The 21,164-nt window shown below is 42.8% G+C and overlaps 1 protein-coding gene and 1 long non-coding RNA gene across 14 annotated transcripts in view; one reads left to right on the top strand and one right to left on the bottom strand.

Moving 5' to 3' along the window:
* PTPRE (protein tyrosine phosphatase receptor type E) overlaps positions 1-21,164 on the top strand; it is a 266,865-nt gene that overhangs the window by 221,592 nt on the left and 24,109 nt on the right. For all 13 annotated transcript variants that reach the window (XM_075935266.1, XM_075935265.1, XM_075935269.1 and 10 more), the window contains 3 exons: positions 2,471-2,564; positions 4,846-4,922; positions 20,022-20,156. In XM_075935266.1, the coding sequence (XP_075791381.1) occupies positions 2,471-2,564; positions 4,846-4,922; positions 20,022-20,156 (306 nt within the window). The remainder of the gene's footprint in view (positions 1-2,470; positions 2,565-4,845; positions 4,923-20,021; positions 20,157-21,164) is intronic.
* Positions 1,630-21,164, bottom strand: part of LOC112545518 (uncharacterized) — a 66,584-nt gene continuing 47,049 nt past the window's right edge. The window contains exon 4 of the long non-coding RNA XR_012905658.1: positions 1,630-1,764. This is a non-coding gene — a long non-coding RNA (uncharacterized LOC112545518). The remainder of the gene's footprint in view (positions 1,765-21,164) is intronic.

Genomic DNA, 21,164 nt, shown 5'->3' with positions numbered 1-21,164 from the left:
CAGACCCATGCCAGGAGTCACCCAGGTGGCATGACTCTTCCCCATAGACATTGATGTCTAAGGACTGTGAGACAAGGAGACAACAACGGACCCCTCATGTAATGCTTTAAAAAAGAGAATTTTGAGTTCCTAGAGAGAACCCCAAACTAGCCTAAAACTTTTCTGGCATATTCGGTATCATCAATGTCAGTGGCATCAAAGCCATCCAGACATGGTACTCATAGCTCATAAGGATCTTGTGTGGTAGGTACCATTGATGCACCTGAAGATTTGATGGGCACAGGAACCAAAGCAATGGTACTGATAGGAAAAGGTGGGGATAGGGACTGCACCGTCTCCAGGAAGATGCTGCCAGTACAGGTATTAACATCAGCATTGTCAATAGCATGCCATCCAGTGATAGAGCACCTGATATTGCACAAATCATCAACCCCCTCTGTGCCATCGATCTGGCACTGACAACAGCCATTGATAATGAGTATGATAGGACCTCAAGAGTTCAGATACTTGAACCATGTGGTATCTGAAATACCAGTCTCCTCTGCTCAGTATTGGGCCCTGGAACAGAGTTATCTGGAACACAGGAATCACCACTCATAACATGTCATAGATTTCCATTCTCTAGTAAAGAATTAGATAGTGAACAGGAGGAGATAATCTTCCATCACTTCTCTTGTAATCCTTATGATACTTGTAACCAACCCAGGTCCCCTCAATCATACCCTTCATCTATTCCTAATCCACCATAATATTGGTGTACACACTCCATGCCTCCCAAACATCCAGCATGGCCCAATGTAAGCCTTTAAAGCACTCTACCTCACCATGGTAAATAGAGCCTCTGAACATTCCAGAGAGATAACTTAGGAATGGGAGGTTGGATTTTAGGAGGCGGTTACTCCACAGATAAACATCTCTTCCTCCTCTCCAGATGAGATAGTGATGCCACCTCCACCATCTCTGGGAGACAACTTTAGGCTGTTTCAAAATCTGGATAACTGGTGTCAGACATTTTGCAGATACCTGTCGAGCAGCTAAAAAACACTCACCATAAACATCTTACATTCCTCTTCTCCCTCCCAAATAGCCCTTCCCATCAATGTGCTTCTGGATCCAGAAAAACTCATATGGCAAACTCTGGCATCTGTTATGTCTACCTGTAAATGGGCGAATAAGAAATAATATCTTCCAGCTAAGGATATGGAATTTCTTTTTCCTTTTCCTTCCTAATTCAATTGTTGTGGTGGACACAGTGAACTCCCGAGGTCATCAACACTACACAAAGCCTCCATGACAAGTATTGGAAACAGAGAGAAAGGCCTATTCATCCACAAATATTTATGCATTGCTTATCTTTATTTTATGTACAAGATTAAAGGATGAAAATGACATGGAAACTGGAGTTGGACCCATATTATCTTTTCATTACACTGACAATGTCTTTAAAAAAAAAGACATGCAGGGTAGCTGGTGTGCCAGTCTAGTAGCTGGTGCAATGTGAGGAAAAGATTTCCATTACTTTGGATTATCTATGTCGGATAAAAAAAATATGAGCACACTTAAGCATCCTGCTGTGCTTCAGTATTTCTCAGGATATTGCCTTCAGTCTGCATGGCAAAGTTCATCTGTTTTCCTATACATGTGCAGAACATTGATTCAATTTTCCTTCTGGGCTGGCTCAAAAGGATGCTACAGACCATATAAATGGTAAGCCTCTATCTTGCTTGAAGAGCTTGGTTAAAGCACCTTTTGACCCCATCTGTTCTGCAAGACAGAATTGTGTTTTAACCATCTTGAAAGGTTGCTGGTACTCTCATGCAGTGGTTAGCATAGTCTAGACAACATCTCTGTAGTATGAACTCTGGGAAGATGGCTAATTAATGGTTAGAACTGCTGCAGAAACAAAATTGAGATTTATTATATAATCAACAGAGAACATTCAATCAAATATTCAAAAGTGCCCAGTGATTTTGTGTGCCTCAGTTTTTGAGTGCCAGTGTGTTGGGTCTGATTTTTCAGAAGCATGGATCACCTCTAACTCCCATTGAATTGAGTGGGAGTTGAGAGTGGTCAGTGCTTCTGAAAATCAAGCCCAAAATGCCTCAAACTGACTATGCAAAAAGAGAAGTACACAAAAGTAGCCATTGCTGTAGAAAATTTTCAGTTTAAACTCTGTTGGTATCTCACTGAATTTCATTCATAACCTGAAATAGTCATTAATTTAACACAGTTTAAAGTAATTTATAATTTATATTCTTAGTTCAATTTTAGAGGGAGGACAGCAAAACGTTTTATATTAAGTTAAAATCAGCCTCATTTTGGATTGACCCTTAACAAAGTCACATGGGAGTCCTTAAGCGCATAGGTAATGAAGAACACTTGATGAGTATTAACTAGCCACATTAGTTTGTTTCATCTTAATCCATCAGTACATCAAATCATAACTCTTGTTTTCTTGTTTTCGTTGTAGAAATTAACAAATGTTCGAATAATGAAAGAAAACATGAGAACTGGCAATCTGCCAGCGAATATGAAGAAAGCCAGGGTCATCCAGATCATTCCATGTAAGATGAATTATTGTCTTTTACAATAGACACTATATGTACTTAAAGTTATAAATATGACAAAATGTTTTGCCACTGTAATAATTTGCTTAATGAGTAAATGCCAGTAACAGAAGATGACAACAATATTGTGGTGAGCTCACCATTAGGTGTCACTGCTAGGGCTGAAATTTGGACAAACTAATTTGTGAATTTAACTTTCAGAAAAGATTGTGTGACTATATACAGAGTTGGAGTATTTATTGTCCTATTCAGAAGAAAAAGATTAAACTTTTTTCACTGTAAAGCACAAACCTATCCAACCCTTTTATATCATCAAGATTTTTTTTGTTCATCCATGCCAGAAGGACAGGCCATGGCTGTGACCTAAAAGTATCTGGTAGGCCCTGGTAGGGTTGCCAGGTATCCAGTTTTGAACTGGACAGTCCAGTATTTGAGCTTTCTGTTCAGGAAACAAATTGAGAAAATATAAATGTCCGTATTTTCTAAATAAGATGTAATATGGATTGTGATGTAATACCAAGTGTGTCCGGTATTTTTGTTGAAACCATCTGGCAACCTTAGGCCCTGACAATAAATTGTATGGTGAAGGAATGGTGGGAGGTACTTAGTTTGGTACCAAGTTTCCCTCTAAACTGCACAGCTGCTTTATCAGCCCCTCCCAGTTAAGCAGCTCCATGCATGGAGCCCTGAGCCCCTGGTTGGGCGGGGCTGATTAAGCAGCTGCAGGGCTGTGCTGTCACATATCCTACAAGGAAAATTATCTGGTACTCTGGTGGGATGCTTCTCTTTGAATCCTTTTCCAATCCATTTTGTGCAGCAACTTTATTCCTTCCGTAGTGAATACCTGCACTGGACATCTGCAACAAGGAGGTGCAATCAAAATGCATGGCTGCCTTGCCTCTCACACAGTTCCCAGATTTTCTTTTTTCATTGCTGGTAACTAATGTGAATCGTATTTGCATCCAGTGTCTGTTCCGAGCCTGCCAGAAATATAAAGGTGCCTCAACTGGTCCCATCACAAACCTGTCCTTCCCTGACAGCTCAGGGTTGCTTCACTCTGTAGGCCCAGATATGAACTGCCCAATGACTTGGAGGCCCCACGTGTCCACCCAGTTTACAATACTTTGGACTTGCAGGCACACCATCACCCAATTGGCCCATGTGTGTGATCCTGAAAGTGGAAATACACACCAAATCCAATGGCTAAATCCATTGCCCCAGTTTTCAATAGCTGTAGCCTTATGGTTAAATGGCTGTTCCTCCTATTTGTATCCCCAGTAGGAAGCAATAGACCATTCTCCCAAGTCATGTCACTCTCCCCTCTAAGATCCCCAAAATGCAGCATCGGCAGAGGGGTGGTTAACATCACTCTTCCCATCTTCTCACCACCTACTGTACAGGAGCTCTTAAAGGGGCAGTACCTCTTTTCTTTCATCTCCTTTTTCTGGAAAAAGACCCTTTCACATGAACAGTGGTGGTAGGCAGTATGCGCCCCATCGGGGCTCTGTGTGTGGCCCATGAGACATTTGTTTACTATTGCCCACATGCAGGGTTTTCAGACTCGTCTGGTTTCCATCGGTATCGTTTTTTTTCCTACTGACATTACTAACGTGGCATGTACACAAAGCAAGAGCAAGTGAAGTGAGGTGTGTGCTGACTGCACACAACATTGAATTTAGGAGCTGGGCACTCCTCCTGCATCCAGTCAGTGCTATTATGGTTTAATCGACACACCCCTCAAATTCTAGGTAGGCAAATGCAGATTGTAAAACCACCCTATCCTGGGAGACCACCATGGTTACAACAGTCTGGTGGCCCATTAAGTTGAAGGAGGGTCACTCATGCAGCCCACTCATTAGCCTAGGTTGCCCACCGCTACACATGAAGGATGCAGAAGTGGGCACATTTTCTTTCTAGAGCCATATTTATTAAGTTTCAGGTAGCCTCCCTTTTCCTTTACTTTGCAGATACATATGTTCTAAAGGTTGTAGACCACTTAATATTGTTCAACCCATCACTATCTTAGTCATGTTATGAAGTGACATACAGTCTATACATATAGCAGTAGTTCTACTTCAGTTGGTTGTACAATATAGCACTTGTCTCTGCAACACTCATGCCAACAATCCCGTTGACTTGCTAGATTGAGCCTTATGTCACCGTTTCTGATTTTCAAAAAGGGAATTCTGTTGTTATATCTGTGAAAGTACAATAAAGCAATTAGTATATTATTAGCAAAGGAAAACTAATAATGTGGAGGTTTTTTTTTGTTTTTTAGATGACTTTAATAGAGTGATTCTTTCAATGAAAAGAGGTCAAGAATATACAGACTACATAAATGCCTCCTTCATAGATGTAAGTACATAATTTTTGTACTTCAGTTGTTTGCAACTTGACTTATGGTATACAAGTGTTTTTAAAGAGACTCTTATCAACTTTGTTAAGGAACAGCATTTATGTTTTTGTCAAAAAACAAAAAGGTATGTGTGTTCAGGGGAAGCTTTGTGAGAGCAAATATAGATAGCTTTCCTCTCTCCCTTTGGTTTTTCAGTTTGGGAGAAAACAGTTTTTAGTAATTTAGTAGTTTAGTAGTTTCTAGCAACAGAAGTTAAATTTATGTATTTATATTTTATTATTAATATAAATTAATTAAGCTAAATAAATAAGATATAGTAAAAAACATATCTGAGACCTAGTTGGATCATTCTGTCACAAAAGCAGGGACGAAAGGTGATTTGGTGTAAAGGTGCTGAACTTGAACTCAGAAAACCTGGGTATAATTCCTGGCCTTGCAGCTAACTTACTATGGGCCTTGGGCACATTATTTAATCTGCCCTGTGTCTCACTCATAGTCTGTAAAATGGGAATAATACTTCTCTGCTTCACAGGGAAACAGGTAGGGATGTGGGGGACACTGAGATTGGTTCCAGAGCCCCAGGACAAAGGGAGACAGAGACTGAGAGCCTGTGAATACACGGAATATGGATGGAGAGAAGGGGAGGAGATGCAAATTGGGAGTGGTGAGAGTAGCAGCAGGGAGAGAACTCAGACATGGAACTGATGAAGGAAAATGGGACTTGCTGTACAAGGAGACTAGAACATGGATGTGTGAGAGAACTGGAGGCTATGTCTCACAGGGAGGGGAGAAGAGGACTGAGATGAGGAGCCAGGGTATGGAAGAGACAGGTTTACAATAGGACCAGGTTGATCTGAACAGAAACGGAAGGAATGGGCAGAAGAGCCTGAGACACCCAGAGCACACACTCCCTCAGTGTCTGGAATGGGACGGATCCTTGAACCTCACCATTTCTTTGCAGTCAATTGTTTTTTTAAATACTTAGGCAATTATATACAAACCAGAAAAACCTATAGTAAAAGATCATTATTAATGTTGCAAAGTTAAGTACCAAAAGATAGGAAATGTCAGAATTAAGGTTACCTGTGCAAAGTTCGTGGGGAAATTAATAATTGCTGTCTTCAGAGCAAGGTTTAAATAGTACACAGTGCATGAAATGTGAAACTGTATGTTAGAAAATGAGGTCAAATAGCTGCTCATTAGGTGGCCACCAAATGCACCGATTAAGGCAGAGGTCTTGTGGGGGGAAATAGTATGTGATCGTGTAATTAAGAACTACATCAAAATGTGTATGTACAATTGGATGAATTAAAGCTGCCCACACAGCCTTAATTCTAGCATTTTCCTCACTTTTGAGCCTTTGATTTTGCAGCCTTAATAATGTTCTAATGTAGTTTTAATGCAGTTTTTTGTGTGCGCTCATGCATTCATGAACAATGTATAGACCTGTAGATTTATATTAATACTGATTCATGCTTATATTTACTATGCAGTGACTGATTTAATGATGGGATTATCTTGACCTCTATGGTACTATTTGTCACCTTACAGTTAGCAGCACTGATAGCATATTCCTAGGCTGTGTCTAGACTGGCCAGTTTTTCTGGAAAATCAGCCGCTTTTCTGCCAGCTGTCTACACTGGCCGCTTGAATTTCCGCAAAAGCACTGACGATCTCATGTAAGATTTTCAGCGTTTTTGCGGAAATACTATGCTGCTCCCATTCAGGCAAAAGTCCTTTTGCGCAAAAGGGCCAGTGTAGACAGCTCAGCTTTGTTTTCCGCAAAAAAAGCCCCGATCGCGAAAATGGCGATCGGGGCTTTTTTGTGGAAAAGCACGTCTAGATTGGCACAGATGCTTTTCCGCAAATGTGCTTTTGCGGAAACGCATCCGTGCCAATCTAGATGCTCTTTTCCGAAAATGCTTTTAACAGAAAACTTTTCCGTTAAAAGCATTTCCGGAAAATCATGCCAGTCTAGACGTAGCCCAATAGCGTAGGACCTGTAGCAGCTGACTTGAACTGGTAGCAAATAAATACTCGGCTACCCCTCTGAATCTTTTGGTAGCAAATAGATATTATTAAAATGTAAAAAAAATGCATGTGCTTTAGAACAAAGGTTATCGACCTTTCTAGAATCAAGCTCCGACTCTTCCCTTTAACATTTTTAGTTGGACCCCTTCACCTCTTCAACCCACAATTTTTGCAGTAGTGAAAAAAGATATTTGTCTTTCCTCGTGCAGCCCCCCTGTTAAAGATTCACTTCTTACAGGAGAGTCAAAAACAGTAACCCACATAGCAGTGTGGCGTTGCAACACTGTGACTTATAATGGACGGACAACTGGGCCAAATTTGAATGGTTGTGTGAATGGCAGTGCCAAATGTCAACGCCGCTGACTCAAATTTGGCAGGGTTCACCATGATCCTGGAAAGTTTGATATGTCCTCTCCCCTGCCATAAATCTGTGCTTTAGAAAAAGTACAGAATCTTGCCAGTGGGCTAAATAAGAGAAGTCAGTAATGCTGATGTATGGAAAGAAAACTGCCCCTCCTCAGACCAGCGTGGTGGTTTGTGCCTGGCTTGAGTCAGCTCAAAGTGGGTAGGCAGCTCTTTGAAGGTGGGAACTTAGTTTTCAAAAACACCTCTTTTCAAACGGGACATATGTAGTTAGGAGCCGAATTCCTTTTGACTTTCAATGACTTTTCAGTGTATTCATTTTTAAAAATGGGACTTACTCATAAATCATGCAAGTACTTTTGAAAGGTTTAGCTCGTATCTTAAATATCTGTTTGGCGCGCCACAGGAGTAGTACGTTCCCCAAAAGCTCTTGCCATATTGCCTCCAAGACAGTTCTGCCTCAAATAGTTCTGGTGCTGCAATTGCTTGCTTTTAGCACAAACATTGAGTTAATTTTTCTGCCAGCTGAACTCTGCACCATTGCATGAATCAGGCTCAAGGATGCACAGTTAGTAGATAGCCTACAAACATAGGTGAGTTTTATAGAATGTTAGAACATTATAACAGAAATATTAGCTGTCCTAAAAGACATTCTCTAGCTCAACTACAATTTATGGCCCTGATGAAAGAATTATGGGATGAAATTCTATGACTTGCACAAGTCCATTCCAATGTAGGTGATTCACAAGCAGTTGCGCTGGAGATGGCTTCAGAAATTAAGGGGTGACAAATTGTAACACACTCTGACCAATGGCAGCATTGTCTCTGGCCTGTTGTGTAATGGCATAGTGTGTTGTAAACATGTGACCCAATGACTAAGTTACTGTTGTACAGGTGTCCTGAATTGGATCTTCTAATAAAAAAGCAGAAGATCCCATAGAATGGTCCATTATATTAGATAGGGTTAGGATGCCCCTGATACACAAATTAATCCACAGCAAGATTCTCTGTGCAGAAACAGAGAAATGTTTAATTCTTTCTGCTATCACTATGAACAGCTGAGTGGATCTGTGGAATAGTTCTCTTTATGTAGAAAATAGAGGCACATTGAACATCCAACAAGTGGAGGTGCTATTCCCTTTATTTGCTTGCATCTTTTGGTAAGACACTGGCAGAAAAATTGCTTAACTGCAATGGAATTGCAAGACAACTTTTGGAAGGAGAGACAGGTATGGTCGGAACTGGACCTTGTCCTTGAGAAATACCATATATGGAGGGTTCCGAAGTGAAAACTCAGAGCTTCAAAACCTAATCTAGCTAAAGTGATGGCCACCAGGCAGGCTACTTTCCAGGAGAGGTGTAACAATGAGCATGTTGCCAGAAGTCCAAACAGGAGTCCCTTGACTTTTGAAGGAACGAGGTTAAAGTCCCATTTGGGACCTAAAACCCTGACCTGGAAGTACACCATGTCTAGTCCTTTGGGAAACTGCATAACCATATTGTGTTAAAAGATGGAGCAATTGTTGATCTTGGGATAGAAGGTTAAGATATCCTCTAAATGGACCTTGTCTGAGGAAAGGACTAGGCCTTATTGTCCTCACAGAGGTAAGTAGTCTGGAAAGAGTTGAAGGGATGACAAAAGAGCACGACTTGTCATTGGGAACACCAGATGGAGAACTGCTTCCATTTTTCAAGGTAGGTAGTTCTGGTGGATGGCTTTCTACTGCACATTAGGAGCTCACAGATTTAGTCCTCTGAATTCAGCCATGGAGCTTCCAGGCTATCAGGTAAAGAGACATAAGGTTTTGATGCCACCGCTGCGATCTCAAGTCTGGGTACAAGAGAAGCTCTACTGGTGTCTCCACCAACATGCCTAGAGGGGTGGAGAACCAGTGTTGCCTGGGTCATGCTGGGGCTATGAGGATGATGCTTGATCTTCCTTGATCTTCATAAAAACCTTGTGAATGAATGTGATAGAAAGAATTGCGTAGCACAGGTTCTTTATTCATAGTAGCAGGTGGTGCTTTATTCATAGTAACAGGAATGCATTTGCAAGAGACCCTGACTGAATCTTCTCAGGGAGCAGAACTGGTAATGTTCCCTATTGGTTCAGGGGGCAAACAGGATTAGAAAGGGAGTCCCCCACCATTGAAAGATGTTCCTCATAATCAGGGTTTGTCTAAACGTGGCAAGCCCCGCTCGCCAGCCGCACTGTCCAGCGATCTGCGCGTGTGCAGACTGCCCGAACCCGGCTCTTCCGGGTTGCAATCTACTCGCCGCGGGCAAGTAGATTGTATTATTTGTCGAGCCCTGCTCATAATGTCTGGAGAGAGAAACTATTCACAGTGAGACGTGAAAGACATGCTGAGGTGATCTGCTAACTGGTTCTGAATCCCAAGAAGATAAGATGCTTCTAGATAGAATGATCAATTCAGACCTCTCACAGATGGATTGTTTCCTGGCACAGAGTGAATAACAAGCTCTGCTACACTTGTTTATGTAGAACATAGCTGTCGTATTATCCTTAAATATCTAAATGAATTTACTTGTCAGGTAAGTTAGAAACACCTGGCAAGATAGGCATTCTGCCCTGAGCTCTCCCTGACATGAATGTGCTGGGAGAGCTCTTCCTGAGTGCACAGACCTTCAGTTGTGAGGGACCCTATGTGGGACCAAGCCATCACATACTAGAGACATGGATGAATGAGGTTTTGTGAAGGGTACTCATGCACATACTATGTGGTTATCCAACCACCATGTCAGCAAGTCAAAGAACTGGACTAGAAGTGTGAGCACAAAGTTCAGGTGATGGCAACATGGAGAGTAGCTAGCAAGGCTTACAGAGGTTTAAGTCATAGCTTTGCACTTTGCACTATATGTTCATGATGCCCTGTGATCTAGAAGTCTCAGGCACTTCAGTCATGATCCGATGATCTTTGAGAGAGACAATCGAAAGGACCTGGTTGTTCAGATGTAGAGCCTTTGCTTGCACCTAGTCGAGCACTGCCCCAATGAACTCTGTCCTTTGAACCAGGATCAGGATGGACTTCTAGACATTAACAGAAGGTTCAGTTCAATAGAATGCATTGAAGGTTGATTGAGAGAGATGTTGGCTTCCACTTGAGCTCTCGATTGGCTCTAGACCAGCTAGTTGTTGAAGTATGGGAATACATGGACTCCCTATTTTCGAGAAGAGCCACTACTCCCACCATGCACTTTGTAAAAACTCATGGCGTGGCTGAAAGACAGAATGGGAACACCACAAACTTGTAGAGACCTTGGTTCACTGCAAATCATAGGAAATATCTGTGAGCAGGAAAGATCGAAATGTGAAATAAGCATCCTTTAGCTTGAGAGTGGCATACTAATTCCTGTGATCCAGCAAGGGAATGATGAAAGCCTAGAAGACTATACAGAGCTTCAGGTTCTTGATATTGGTTGAAATGTTTCAGGTGTAGAATGGGTCTGAGACTCCCTTTGGATTTTGGAATTAGGAAGCAGCTTTTCATTTTCTCTTCAAATGAAAGGGAACCTCTTCCATGGCTCTCACCTGAAGGAGGGAGCAGGCTTCTTGCTCCAATACTGGCTTGTGAGAAGGGTCCTTAAAGAGTGACATGGTGGACAGGAATTGGTTGGTATAACTGAGCTATATCATACTGAGAACCTAGCGGTCTGAGGTGATATGGGTCCAATCATCCAGGAAATTGGAACTATGGAAAAAAGGGGGAGCTGGATCCAAATGCAGAGTGGATTGCAGTGTCAACCTTGAGTGACAAAACAAGTGCCTTGATGACCTGGGGTACCTAGGGCCAACTGTGTAGGGCCTGATGAGGAAGACTGAAGAGAGGGCCTTCACCTAAATCCCTTGCTCCTTCTTTTCTGTTTATCCTGCCTGGCAGTCTGAGGGAAGTAACAGCTCATCTGTTGTGGCTTGTACTGCTTTCTTGAACCTGCCTGTACATCAAGGAATTTCAGTTGCCTTGGATTTCTTAAGGCTGTGCAGCCTATCATCTATCTTTTCTGAGAAATATGAGGATCCCTTGAAGGAGAGGTCCTGGATGGTCTGTTGTATTTCCTGAAGTTCTGGATTGGACTGCAATGAGGAGCTCCTCTGCATTGTAACTGTGATTGTCATTGATCTGGCTGAAGAGTCAGTGGCACCCGAGACTGCCTGCAGGAAGGCCTGAGTCATGGTCTTTGTTTTCTCAGATGAAGAAAACTCCTGTCTGGAGTCTTGAAGGAGGGCTTGCTAGTTTTCTATTTAAAGATGAATGGCTCCTGGCAAGTATGCCTTCCAGCTGACAAGGTCCAATTTCTTAAGGTACTTTTCTTGGGCATAGAACCTGGTTGCTCTTGGCGATCTCATTCAGTGGCCAATACCACTACCAAGACAGAGCCCGAGGGAGAAATACATGAACTCTGCTGTCCTTGCTCCAGAGATAGTGCCTCAAATCCAGTCAGTCTTCCCTCTGAAGTAGATTGAAATTTGCATGGGTAAGATGATGATTTGAATTGGTGCTAAAGTATCTAAGAGAGAGATGTGCAGTTATTACAGGTTGGACCCTACTGGTCCAGCACCCTCAGGACCTGACTGGTCCCGAACGAGGGGATTTGCCAGACTAGGGAAGGCCCCTCCTCTCGTGGCCCATGCTGCCACCGGTCTAGGGCTCCAACCTGCCCCTGCTGCTGCCTCAGCCCTCTGGAGATCTCACCAGTCCCACTATGGCCACAGCCGGAGCTGCACAGCTGGAACAGAGCTCCACAGCTGCCTGGCTCCGCAGCCAGGGCTGGAGTTCGAGTTCTCCACCTACTGGAGCCAGAACAAGGCTGAAGCTCCATGGACTAGAACGAGGCCAGAACTCCCTGGCTGCCACCGGAGCTGGAGCTCCCTTGCCGGGGCCAAAGCACCACGGCTGCTGCCAGGCTAGAGCTCCCCAGCTGCTGGGGATAGCAGCACTCCTGCCCCACCACCAGACCTCCCTCTTCCTGGGCTCTGTGGTCCAGGAAAATCTGTGGTCCATGCCAGATCACAGATGTTGCCGGTCCAGGAATCCCGATTAAGGGAGGTACAACCTGTATTAGATATGACCATATCGTCATTATCTTGTATCCCTGTGTTATGCAGTTTAAGGAGAAGTATAAAACAAAACACAAATATATTAAACAACTATGATGGGCTGAAAACCAGCAAAGCAACTAAGTCTCTGTAGTTAAAATAAGAACAAAGAAGATACTACTTACGTTGTATGCTTAGTTTATTTGTCCATCTGGTACTTACAAGGCCCCTGTCCATATAGTACCCAAGCACCTCTCAAGTCTTTAAAAATAGAAATTAAAGTGTGTATTTAGAAACGTAAAACCTTCTCTTTCCCTGAAGCTGTTTTGACTAAATCCTTTTAAAACTTGTCCTCTGTGATTTAAAATAAAGGAAATGTTGCACTCTGGACAGATGGGAAGAACATACTGGAACAGAAACGTTTGTTTGTTGCAGTAAGAATGAAACTTTCACGGACACTTTTCTTGCATCCTTACTTTCCCTACATAAGAACGGCCGTACTGGGTCAGACCAAAGGTCCATCTAGCCCAGTATCCTGTCTGCCGACAGTGGCCAGCACCAGCTGCTCCAGAGAGGGTGTACCGAAGACAATGATCAAGAGATTTGTCTCATACCATCCTTCTCCAGCCTCTGACAAACAGAGGCCAGGGACACCATTTCTATCCCCTGGCTAATAACCTTTTATGGACCTAACCTCCATGAAATTATCTAGCTTCTCTTTAAACTCTGTTATAGTCCTAGCCTTCACAGCCTCCTCTGGCAAGGAGTTCCACAGGTTGACTACACGCTGTGTGAAGAAGAACTTTCTTTTATTAGTTTTAAACCTGCTACCCATTAATTTCATTTGGTGTCCTCTAGTTCTTCTATTTAGGGAACTAATAAATAACTTTTCTTTATCGGCCCTCTCCACACCACTCATGATTTTATATACCTCTATCATATCCCCCCTCAGTCTCCTCTTTTCTAAACTGAGAAGTCCGAGTCGCTTTAACCTCTCCTCATATGGGACCCGTTCCATAGAATCATAGGACTGGAAGGGACCTCAAGAGGTCATCGAGTCCAGCCCCCCGCCCTCAAGGCAGGACCAAGCTCCGTCTACACCATCCCTGACAGATGTCTATCTAACTAGTTCTTAAATATCTCCAGAGAGGGAGATTCCACCACCTCCCTTGGCAATTTATTCCAATATTTGACCACCCTGAAAGTTAAGAATTTTTTCCTAATGTCCAATCTAAACCTCCCCTGCTGCACTTTAAGCCTATTATTACTCCTTGTCCTGTCCTCAGAAACCAAGAGGAACAAATTTTCTCCTTCCTCCTTGTGACACCCTTTTAGATATTTGAAAACCGCTATCATGTCCCCCCTTAATCTTCTTTTTTCCAAACTAAACAAGCCCAGTTCATGAAGCCTGGCTTCATAGGTCATGTTCTCTAAACCTTTAATCATTCTTGTCGCTCTTCTCTGTACCCTTTCCAATTTCTCCACATCTTTCTTGAAATGTGGCGCCCAGAACTGGACACAGTACTCCAGCTGAGGCCTAACTAGTGCAGAGTAGAGCGGCAGAATGACTTCACGAGTTTTGCTTACAACACACCTGTTGATACAACCTAGAATCATATTTGCTTTTTTTGCAACAGTATCACACTGTTGACTCATATTCAACTTGTGGTCCACTATGACCCCTAGATCCCTTTCCGCCATGCTCCTTCCTAGGCAGTCGCTTCCCATCTTGTATGTATGGAACTGATTGTTCCTTCCTAAGTGGAGCACTTTGCATTTCTCTTTATTAAACCTCATCCTGTTTACCTCTGACCATTTCTCTAACTTGCTAAGGTCATTTTGAATTATGTCCCTATCCTCCAAAGAAGTCGCAACCCCACCCAGTTTGGTATCATCTGCAAACTTAATAAGCGTACTCTATCCCAATATCTACATCATTGATGAAGATATTGAACAGTATGGGTCCCAAAACAGACCCTTGAGGAACTCCACTTGTTATCCCTTTCCAGCAGGATTTAGAACCGTTAACAACAACTCTCTGACTACGGTTATCCAGCCAATTATGCACCCACCTTATCGTGGCCCTATCTAAGTTATATTTGCCTAGTTTATCAATAAGAATATCATGCGAGACCGTATCAAATGCCTTACTAAAGTCTAGGTATATGACATCCCCCGCTTCTCCCTTATCCACAAGACTCGTTATCCTATCAAAGAAAGCTATCAGATTAGTTTGGCATGACTTGTTCTTCACAAACCCATGCTGGCTATTCCCTATCACTTTATTACCTTCCAAGTGTTTGCATATGATTTCCTTAATTACCTGCTCCATTATCTTCCCTGGGACAGACGTTAAACTGACCGGTCTGTAGTTTCCTGGGTTGCTCTTATTCCCCTTTTTATAGATGGGCACAATATTTGCCCTTTTCCAGTCTTCTGGAATCTCCCCTGTCTGCCATGATTTTTCAAAAATCATAGCTAAAGGCTCAGATACCTCCTCTATCAGCTCCTTGAGATGGGATGCATTTCATCAGGGATGCATTTCATCAGGACCTGGTGACTTGCTGACATCTAACTTTCCTAAGTGATTTTTAACTTGTTCTTTGTGTATCCTATCTTCTAAACTTACCCTCTCTCTGCTTGTATTCACTACGTTAGGCACACCTCCAGACTTCTCGGTGAAGACCGAAACAAAGAAGTCATTGAGCATCTCCGCCATTTCCAAGTTTCCTGTTACTGCTTCTCCCTCCTCACTAAGCAGTGGGCCTACCCTGTCCTTGGTCTTCCTCTTGCTTTTAATGTATTTATAAAAGGTCTTCTTGTTTCCCTTTATGCTAGTTTGATCTCATTTTGTGCCTTTGCCTTTCTTATCTTTCAAACCCCTAATCATTTTAGTTGCCCTTTTCTGAACCCTTTCCAAGGCCAAAATATCTTTTTTGAGGTGAGGAGATCACATCTGTACACAGTATTCAAGATGTGGGCGTACCATAGTTTTATACAAGGGCAGTAAGATATTCTGGGTCTTATTTTCTATCCCTTTCTTAATAATTCCTAGCATCCTATTTGCCTTTTTGACCGCCGCTGCACACTGCGTGGAAGTTTTCAGAGAACTGTCCACGATAACTCCAAGATCTCTTTCCTGATTTGTCGTAGCCAAATTAGCCCCCATCATACTGTATGTATAGTTGGGGGTATTTTTCCCGATGTGCATTACTTTAAACTTATCCACATTACATTTCATTTGCCATTTTGTTTCCCAATCACTCAGTTTGTTGAGATCTTTTTGGAGCCCCTCACAGTCTGCTTCTGTCTTGACTATCCTAAACAGTTTGGTATCATTCGCAAACTTTACCACCTAACTGCTTACCCCTTTTTCCAGATCATTTATGAATAAGATGAAAAGGATTGGTCCTAGGACTGACCCTTGGGGGACACCACTAGTTACCCCTCTCCATTCTGAAAATTTACCATTTATTTCTACCCTTTGTTTCCTGTCTTTTAACCAGTTCTCAATCCAAGAAAGGACTTTCCCTCTTATCCCATGGCCGTGTAATTTACACAAGAGCCTTTGGTGAGGGACCTTGTCAAAGGCTTTCTGAAAATCTAAGTATACTATATCTACTGGATCCCCCTTGTCTGTCTGTTTGTTAACCCCTTCAAAGAACTCTAATAGATTAGTAAGACATGATTTCCCTTCACAGAAACCATGTTGACTTTTGTCCAACAAATTATGTTCTTTTACGTGCCTCACAATTTCATTCTTTACTATTGTTTCAACTAATTTGCCTGAACAGGGCTCTCTTCTCTATGAAGAGCTATTCCATATCTTATTTTTCTCTGGTCTTTTTTTGGATTGGGCTTCTCTGACTGACACAGTAAAAGATAAAGCCCTGTCTTCCCATCTCTCAGCTGTACCTAACCTCTACATGTTGCTCCCTCATTATTCCTTCAAGAACCAAGTTTCCTGTTCCCACTTACTGTGTATTTCCCAAAATGGTGCTGTTGGTCTGTAAAATGGGAGCTACAATGAACAGCTCCCCCAATAATCCAGTTTGACACTATGCTTACCCCATTTAACTTTATCATTAAACATAGCACTCAATTTAACATTTAGATATTCTTGTTGATTAGTAATTGCTTTTTCCATATTTCTGGTGAGGGCCAAATGTGTCATTTCATCAGCTCCACCTGGCAATAGTGTGTGAACATTTTTAGATAGATTTCACATAATGAAAGCATATATTTCTATTTGCTTGTTTAAACAAAGTTCATAGTGAAACGCATTAGTAGTTCTTCCTGAATATCCATATCTGCTTTATTTTACCACCTTTTAGATATATTCACTGGCAGCATTAAACAGCCTATGTTAACTTGGCATTCTGACAGAGGATTATACTACTTTGCAGATTCTCTCTGCCTTCCAGCAATGTGAAGAATTATATTAAAACTCTAATGCAACAGAAGCACATGAAACATTTGAAATGTTTAGGTCAGTTTTGCCTCAGTTACATTTGTAGTGAATTTAATCTCTTGAAAGGTGTCAAACTGACAGCTCTAGAGCTATTCGTCCACATAACCAGTGCAGTATATGTAGCAAGTGCTTTCTAACATTGTAACTCGTATGAAGATTCATCACTTTGCCTCGAGCTGGGAACTAACTCTTCTGTGGCTCTGCAGTTCCCCCCTTATCGGCTGACCGAGTAGTTGATGGAAATTCCATCGACTACATGATTAGCTTGATTAAACAAAATTTAACATCCCTAGGCAGGCAGTGGCTGGGAGCTCCTGCCCCAGCCAGGAAACCCCCAGCATCAGCTGGGCCACATGACCAAGGATTCCCAACCCCAGTTGGGGAATCCTTGGTTGCAGTGGGGCTGTCGGTGGCCAGGCAATGTAGAACAGGAACCTCCCCTCCCCCAGTGGCAGCAGGGCCAGGGTGACCAAACAGCCTCTGCTGGGGGAACCACCCATCTGAAGTGGGGCTGGTGGAGGCAGGTGGCTGGAATCCCCAGCGGCAGCGGGGCAGCCCTAGCAGCAGGGCAGGGTGGCTGGTGGCAGTGGCCAAGGGTCCCGCCGGGAACCTTAGGAGAGCCTGGAACAGCAAGGTGGGGAGCCCTCGAACAGTACAGCCAGCAGGGAAGCACTGACCTACCCTGCTTTGGCAAACTCCCTGGTTTGGGACAGCTCAGGTCCTGAGTGTGCCGGACCAGGGAGATGCAACCTATAAGATTATTAAAGTTGAGTCAGAAATAGTGGTGACATTTAAATTAACCAGTGGGTCTATCTAATGATGACTTAGGTAGTTGATCTCCTTCCTAATTTAAATTTGCCTCTTCTACTTTGTTTTTCAAGCACAGATCCTCGTTTTTTGAAGTAAAAGCAAATGAGCATTTATTAAGAAAGCAATATGGTCTTTTGGGTGGGGAGTGCGGTCTTAGAAGTTAAGTGAGTTTTTATTTCCTTATATATTTTAATATAGTTCATACACTGATATCTTCCAAAGTGATGAATATTATGTACAGTGAAGTATAAAAGTTATCCTACCCAGGTGTACCTACTGCCTGTCTTAAGACACTGCTTTGCATATGTAATTGCAAATCTGGTGAGTCATTCTGCAGTGCTAGTAAAGTTAACTTGCCAAGAGAAAAAAGCCATTTAATGCTTTGAGAGCCTTTGTCATAATACTTAGGCAGTGTTACTTTAGACCAGTGGTCGCCAACCAGTAGATCGGGCTCTACCAGTAGATCTTGGAGCCTCAGACAGATGATCCTGACTGGTTCGTCTGAGAGGTTATCAAGTGCTGGCTCTTCAGCTGTCCCTCCCTCCACTGCTGCCACCTCCTGCCCTTTGCCTTGGAGCTGCCCTCCGCTCCCAGGAGCCTCCTGCTTGCGGTACAGAGCGGGGAAAGGCAAGAAGGGGGTGCTGATGTCAGGGTGCCCCCTCCTACTCTATATTCTCTCTCCATAGAACAGAGGTCGGGGGCACAATAGAGCTTGGTATGGGGAGAGTTTGCTGGCTACCTTTGGGAATGGTACAGGGCCAGGGCAGGGGTGAGCCTGCCTTAGCCCCACTGCACTACCACCTAGGAGCCACCTGAGGTAAGCAGTGCCCAGCTGGATCCATCTCTGAACCTCTGCCCCAGTCATTAACCTCCTCCTGCACCCCTTGCCCCAGCCCTGAGCCCCCTGAACTCAAACTCCCTCCCAAAGCCTGCACCCTGAACCCACTCCTTGCCCCAGGCTCAGCTCAGAGCCCCTATCACACTACAAATCCCTTAATCTAAGACCAGAGCCTGTGCCCCAACCCTCTGCCCCTGCCTGGTGAAAGGGAGGGAAGATGGGGAAGAGAGAGAGGAGTGAGCAGGGGCAGGGCCTTAGAGAAGGGACACGAAGGAGGTGGGGCAAGGGTATTTGGGTTTGAGGTAGATCTTACATTGCATTTAAATTCAAAAAGTGATCTTGTGCTTTAAAAGGTTGGAGACCACTGAGTTAAGACTATTTAAAGCACAGTTTGTCAAAGTTATGTCTAATCTTAAGGAGTGTTTTAGATATTTTTGCATTTTTCGTCCATACTTAAAACTGAATTCAAAGGTTTCCCACTTTCCAGGTGTTGTGAAGAAAGTAACTAAAATGTGTATATATTTCTACTAAATGCATTATGGTGATAATGATGGTGTGAGATCACAGGCACAAATCTGGAGCTCTTTCGAAGCCCCTATGAGATTTTGGCTGTAGCTGTACAGTATCCGCTGAAAATGAGATGAACAGACAGCACCATAATAGGGCTTTCACATCGCTACTTGAAATACAACTAATAATATGCACATATGAATAACAAAGCAATTTTAGGTCTCTAAATTTTAGGTCTCTTTTAAGGCCATGTTTGTATATTTGCTGCTGCATTCAGCTTTTGGAGTTTTCTCCAAGACTATTTTAACCTGAATGCTCTTCAATTGTAAAAAAACATTTAGAACCAAATAAACAATATATTGCATATGGAAAGTACCAACAAGAAAACTGGAACATGTTTCTATGTACCATTTGCCCATGCATAAAGCTTCTGTTTGAGGAAATGTCATATTATTTGCTTGCTGACATAATGGTTTGTTTTGTTGCATACAGTTTGATTAAAATTGTTTTTATTTTATCTTTAGAAAAGCAGATTATTTAGAGCTTGATTCTGTCACATGTACTAATGGTGAGTAATGTCTAGAGCCCTGCAAATTCACAGCGCTCATTTTTGCAGGTATCGATGTGGATGCATATACAAATTTTGTATCTAGAAATCTACAAATTTGCAGATATCCACGTTATATCCTCGGGCATCCACATCTGTGGATGTCAGGATAGATATCCACATTCATTTTTGCGGATACAGATACGGATACATATTTTGTATTCATGCAGGGCTCTAGTAATATCTTACTCTGCAAATGGCCATTGAAATCAGTGTGACTAGTTGTGGAGTACTAACATGAGTGAAGGTGACAGAATCTGACCCTAAGTATTAGTAAATTTTATTGAGGGTTCAGAATAAATTATTCTGCAGGATTTCTAAATAACTAGGAGATACTGATAAGAGTGGGTCAAAATTTAAAAAAGAAAAGTTGCTATGTCAATGATGAGCTATCTTCTATCTTTCTGTATAGGGCTATCGCCAAAAGGATTATTTCATTGCAACCCAAGGACCACTTCCTCATACAGTGGAAGACTTCTGGCGAATGGTGTGGGAGTGGAAATGTCACACAATTGTTATGCTTACAGAAGTTCAAGAAAGGGAACAGGTATGATTCAGTGCTGCAGTGTTTCTAATGATAAGGTCCAAGCTCTCTGTGTTAACATATCCTTTTTCTGCTTTGAATCTCTCTGCCTTGATTACTCCGTGTCCATTAACCTGCTGAGCTGACCATGCTGTAGGTAAAAGCAAAAGGTCCATACATGCTAGATTTCACCCATTTAATTTACAGCTACATTCATAGACATCAAGTGTAACACAATCTCTTAATGAGGGGACTAAAAAAATTACTAAAATTAATTGCACAAACTTTGGTTGTTCTATGGAGAGCTGGTAGTGACCCTTTGCCACAGAATCACAGAAGTCTTGGCTTCGTATGTCCCTGGTAACGTTACGACTAAAAAGTTACAGCATAGTCTATCCTAAGCAAGGTTCCCTCTAAGCTGCACGGTAGCACAGCGCTGCACCTGTTTAATGAGCCCCGCCCCCAGCCAGGGGCTCAGGGCTCCTTGCACAGAGCTGCCTGGCTATGGGAGGGGCACATCTCCCTCAGCCCCAGTAGCAACTCCCTGCTGAGAACAGAGCAGTGAGTCTTTCCCAGCCCTCTGGGGATCCCTGGACCTGCTGCCCTCACTGGGGATCCTCGGCCCCTGGACTGGGACGCTCTAGCAGCTGCTGGTGGAGGGTCAAGGTTCTTTGGTCCAGCAATATCCATGATCCTTCTGGATGTTGCTAGACCAGAGAGTTCTGGATTTGAGAGGTTGAACTTGTATTTGCTTCAGACCATTTCTCCAGTTTGTCCAGATCATTTTGAATTTTAATCCTATCCTCCAAAGCACTTCTAACTCCTTCCAACTTGGTATGATCTGCCAACTTTGTAAGTGTGCTCTCCATGCCAATATCAAAATCATCAATTAAGATATTGAACAGAAGCAGACCCAGAACTGATCCCTGTGGGACACCACTTGATATGTCCTTCCAGCTTGATTGTGACCATCTGATAATTACTATCTGGGAACAATTTTCCAATCAGTTATGCCTCCACCTCATAGTAGCT

This window comes from Pelodiscus sinensis, chromosome 8 (assembly GCF_049634645.1).
Source record: "Pelodiscus sinensis isolate JC-2024 chromosome 8, ASM4963464v1, whole genome shotgun sequence".
Taxonomy (NCBI): Eukaryota; Metazoa; Chordata; order Testudines; family Trionychidae; genus Pelodiscus; species Pelodiscus sinensis.
Note: the sequence above shows the minus strand (reverse complement) of the source record. Positions and strands in the feature narration are given on the sequence as shown.